Genomic DNA, 5,448 nt, shown 5'->3' on the forward strand with positions numbered 1-5,448 from the left:
AATGCTAATTAATAAAATTTTCCATGTCAATGGAAAAAATTTGTGTTTTCATTTCAATTGGGATCTTTGATCAGCCTTTTCTTTTTGTGTTTCTGCCCCACTGTACCACGTACGTAATGCACGAAATGTTTATCAGTGAGCGGCAGCGATTATATTGGCAATTATATCGCCACATTGGCGCCTCGCACGTGACTCTTTTCAAGTTCATTCGAAGCAGAGAGAGAGGGGTGCAAGTGGCAGGCAGAGGTGCAGAAGCACAGTCAATGTTGGCATAATCACTCCAAGAGACAGCTGACAGTAAAAAAAATCTTATCTAAGGCGCGCGGGACGCCAGGCAGGAGACGGGGACAGGTGCATGAGCCATGGCTCATGTCAAGGACATCGTCGCTTTTTGCAGGCAAAGTTCTCTGGTCTCTCAAGTTCAAACGCAGAAGGGGGTTGGTACCAGGGGTCACGTGGGGATTTTGTGGCAAGTTATGGGACGAGTTATACAAGAGACGGGACTTTTCTTATGGAAAGAACTTGTAGGTCAAGCGGAGGAAAATCCTTCAGATATTTAAATATTATGGATAAATGGTTCATAAATGGAATTAATTAATACATTCCCTTCAAATGGAATCTTTAAAAAATTAACCTAAATTTTCCTTTAAATCTCTTAAAAATTCCCTTAACAAATTTCCAGCAAATCTCTTCCAAAGAGAATCCCACAATCCACAGAAGCGTAGACAAACCCTACACCCAACCAGTATTTGCGCTCATAAAAATACCGCCGCATTTTCGTTACGCCAAAAAAAAAAACAACCTACACCCCCCTGCCTGCTACACACTACCACCTCCACCACTCCCTAGTGTAAACAATCAGGCATTCGATGATTGTGCAAAAATAATACAACGACCACTCCGATGAATTTTTCCCTCTTTATATTTCTACTTTTTTTTTTTGTTGTTGTTCATTTTTTTATTTATTATTTGCTATATTTCACAATATTGCGGGTTCTAGTACTGCTGGTGCGTCGGTGAACTGTGGGGTGGAGGGGGGAGACCGGTGTTTGCCATATTTTTATTTATTTATTGATCACTTGATTTATGTGGAAATTCTGTTGATATTTTTAACATTTGCTGATGAGTTTTCTATTTATGTTGCTGCCTTGAAACCGCTGCCGTAGCGACTGTCTGTAGATACAATCGATAGATACATTTTGAAGGTGTATTCCAGTATTTCATAAAAATGGCATTAAATGGAATTTAAGCTGCCAAAAGTGCGGCATTTGAAGTGCGCCGATTCGGGGAATCGTGAGCTGTACGTTCCATCAGTGGGGCAGCAGTGGTACGACGCGACGACTCCACGCAATTCCAAATCAATTATGACACTGAGCCTCCAATCTTTCTCTTTCCTTCGTAAAAAAAAACTGGCGCCACTCCGATTGTGTGTGAGTGTGAAAAGGGGCTATGAGTGCCGCTAAATGTGAATAGGAGAACGAGTGCCTTTGAATGTGAGTGTAAGTACGAGTGCCACAGATTATGAGTGCCGCAGGGAGTCAAGTGTGTTTGGGGCAAGTGCGACGTACAAGTGCGTGCCCTAAACAAACAGCAAAAGCCAAATAGTATTTCAAACGGAAGTGCCGCCGCCTCTAGCGTCGGCCCTTGGCACCACCACCTCCAGCTCCTCCCTTGGCACCAGCTCCAGCTCCGGCACCCGCTCCAGCTCCTACACCCGCATCCATGCCCACGCCTGCGTCTGCCGCTCCAGCGCCTTGGGCTGCGACTTGTCCGCCAGCTCCAACGGCCATGGCCATGCCCGCCTGAGCCGCCTCGGCAGGCCCTTGAGCTGCAGCAATGCTCTAATTTTTGAGGGAAATATCATTAGAATATGATAGACTTGAGATTTAGTGTGAGGTTTTCCCCAAAGAGAACGAGCTGGAAACGGGTTTTTGGTAGGTTCTAAGACTTATTTTTTTACTCTGACATTCTAAGAGTTCAGCTATAGCAGAAATGTCCTTAAATTTGAAGAGAAAATCGATTAATTCCCAACGAAATTTTAGCAAATTTCAATAATTTTTTGGGAATTCGATTACAAATCGAAGAAGTTTAATTCCGTTTATTCCGGTTGGTAAAACTCTAGGGCCCACTAAAAAACTCTCACCATTAGCAGAGCCAGCGCGATCCAAGTAAGAACTGGAACTTTCATATCGAAAACAGCAGCTTGCAACGTGTTGGAAGTTGAAACAGAAACTATAGATCATTCAAAGTGATCGTTAGGGCTTTATATAGTAAACTTTATGGCATGTTTTGGAGCCGAAAATATTTATGGCTTTAATCCAAACAAAAATCTTGAGGGCATCAGCAGCATTCCATGTAATATGTTTCCCCTTGAGGGGCTGATAGGCATCTCGGTGTGTGTGCTTCGTGCATGCGACTGAACTGACTTAGTGTAGAATTTTTTGTATAATAAAAATATTAATAATAAATTTTATTGTTGACAATCGTTTAATTGCTCCCGTGCCCTGTGCATGTTTTTGGCGTGCGTCTATTAATAAATAACTAATTAACTAACGAAACGAAGCAACAACCAGTTCCGTCGATGAGTAGTGCTACGGAATGATGACATTGTAGTTATAGTGCGCCACCGATTTCTGTTGCTGTTGCTGTCGCTGTTGCTTCTATTCATATTGTGAAATTTATTAAGTAATTGTGCAAAGTACAAGGTCGAGGGGGAAAAACAAAAGCAAAATCAAAATCAAAAGCCCACGCCAAATCGAAAAGAAAAGTGAAACTCATTTTACAAGAATAGTTCTGCCATATCTTATCGGAAAGACCAACCAGCACCAGTAGAACAGGTTCCCTGCTGTAATATAAATTGTATACTATCAGGAATTGAAATTGTATTAGAACGGATTATTCAGAGATCAGATATTGATGTTCGTTTTGGATTTTAAGGAATTATTTGGACCATTAATTCCATCGATTATTTCGTAGAACTAATCTATAACGGCGTTTAAGATTAAATTAAACATTAAAGAGATTCTCCTGCTAGAATTCCCATAATTATTATATTTATTGTTGAAATTATTTATTACTGCTGCATTTTCCTGGCAACACTGCAACTCCTATGGCACTTTTTTCCCCTCGCTCATTCCACCGTCATTGCGGGGATATGGCAACACTGATAAACAAAACAATTACATTAAACAATCGTCATTACACACGGAGCACACGATGCAACTGCAAATTCAATGATTTTTAGAGTTAATTTGTTTATTTTTCGTGTGATTGGGGGGTGATAGGTGGGTTCAAGGGCTGCATCTCTGGCCATCATTAAAACTTAAACAAAAAATAAATAAATAAAAATAAGCCGCATGGCAATTTTCGCAATGCAACTGCAACAAAAGAGCAACAGAGGCGGAAAACGAAGCTAAAGATACACTATCAGATCTATCTAAAGGATTTACTCCACCGATTTGGCTCCAATGTTCACTAGAAGTATGAACTTTATGAACTCAGTATACAGTATATCAGTATACCTAATTTGAATAAATTTCAATTATATTGTGACAATATTATTCAAAAATGTTCGTTGGAATATTTTTGTTAACCCATGAGATATGGATTTAGCAATGTATCCTGCCCAAATCGTCTGACCTCCTCCGAAAGTGTATATGAAACCGCGAAACACACACCAGACAGCGTCGCAAAATAAATCTATATAAACAATAATATATACTATAATATGAACATCGTTTGTCATTGTTATTGGGGCCTCCACCCCCTGCCGTGTGGGTGGCCGCAGTAATGGGGCAATAATCACCGATTATCACGTATCTCAATCCATACAAATAATATAATAATAGCAGAGATAGACAGGGAGGACAAGTGCATGCTGTGGCATCATTAAAAATTAAATCAAAATTAAATGTTCATCAAATGCAATAAAAATCAGATGCATGTATATGTAAATGCCTGCGTGTGTGCATGGAAGGTTTGTTTTTTTTTCCTGGTTTTTCTATGTGTACATATTTGTATTTATTTTAGTATATATTTTTTCTACTATTCGTCGGGGAGTCCCATTTTCCGAATGAAGCAAACAAGTTTATGGTTTTGTTTTGGTGAACAAAAAAGATCATAAATCGGAATTTTTTGGAGCCGAAAACACATTATTGTGAATTTATAATAGTTGCGTGCACGGGAAACCATTTAAGGATTGCATTAAACAGATCTATAGATGGAATTATTACACGGAAACCCCGAGCAATTTCATATATGGATAGGACTTACTAGAAAAAGGTAGGAGATATTTCGCTGTTATGATCTTTAATGACATAATATTATTGATCATGCGCTTGAATATTGAATATTTAATTCAACAATATTTGCTATATAAAACAAATAAATCTTTAGATCTTGACCTTACCTGCATTATAGAATCAGGTTTCTTATCAGGTCTTATGTGCTATTAAATAATAAAAAATATAGAATCATATTAGTCACAAATCAAAAGCTCATTCAAATTACTCATTCCCTGCTGTCCGTTACCCTGTCGCAAAGATACAGCTACATGGGGGCTGCTATGCCGCCACCTCATATCTGGCGGCATATCATGCTTATTTCGCGGTTTATTTTTTCTGAGAATATTTGACGCGTACGTGTGACATACATATTTTCTGGAGGCGCCGCCGATAAGGCACTTCAGACGCTCCACAACAATAACAATACGCGGCAATACAAACAAAACAACAAAAAAAACCAAATATATAAAAAAACAGCAACAACAATTTGCAAGAAACAACAATCCCACAGATATAGATTATACACAAAACTGACAGTTGTCGTAGGTATACGGGTTGGTTGTCGCCCGTCGCCACTTTGGCATTCAAGGCATCGTCGTTGTCTGTCGTCTGTCCCTGTCGGCTGTCGTTGTTCATGGAAATTGTAAGTCCCCGCCAAAGTATTTGCCTTCGGAGTAAAGTCTGGCTGTCTGTCCGTCTGTCTCGTCAACGCAATCTTCGATGTAAATAATTACAACGAATTCGAATGGAACGCAAATTGTGACTAATATTCGTAGTCGTAAAACCCGATAGCGCTTCAATTGAAGGTTAATTTCTGGCGGGGGCTCCCACTGTGACTGGGGTTTTTGCTGCCTTCCTTGAGTGAATTTCGTAAATGCAAAAATGCTTTACCTTGTATTAATATGCATACATACATGTGTACATACATATGTATGTATGTCAGCAATGTGGTTTCTCTCTTCCTTTTCTGCCATGATGATGATATTTGCTCTCATTATGTCTATTTCATTCTTACTTCACCAAATGTACGGTAAATGTCGGTCCTATTAGAAGAGAGGTGAGGAATAGCCACGGAATTGGATCGTCACCTTATACAAACATACCATCAGTAGAAGCTAATATTTGCTCTCTCCCCCTATCCGTCTTCCGTGACCACAATCGTAGT

General features: G+C 39.6%; 1 protein-coding gene across 1 annotated transcript; it reads right to left on the minus strand.

Moving 5' to 3' along the window:
* Positions 1–928: 928 nt before the first annotated feature.
* LOC111068778 (glycine-rich protein 1) lies at positions 929–2,225 on the minus strand. Its single transcript, XM_022358492.2, has 2 exons — positions 2,144–2,225; positions 929–1,841 (listed from the first exon to the last, which is right to left on the minus strand). The coding sequence occupies exons 1-2, from the start codon at positions 2,186–2,188 to the stop codon at positions 1,632–1,634; spliced, it is 255 nt and encodes an 84-aa protein (XP_022214184.2). The 5' UTR covers positions 2,189–2,225; the 3' UTR covers positions 929–1,631.
* Between the last annotated feature and the right edge of the window lie 3,223 nt (positions 2,226–5,448).

This window comes from Drosophila obscura, unplaced genomic scaffold, assembly GCF_018151105.1.
Source record: "Drosophila obscura isolate BZ-5 IFL unplaced genomic scaffold, ASM1815110v1 contig_30, whole genome shotgun sequence".
Taxonomy (NCBI): Eukaryota; Metazoa; Arthropoda; class Insecta; order Diptera; family Drosophilidae; genus Drosophila; species Drosophila obscura.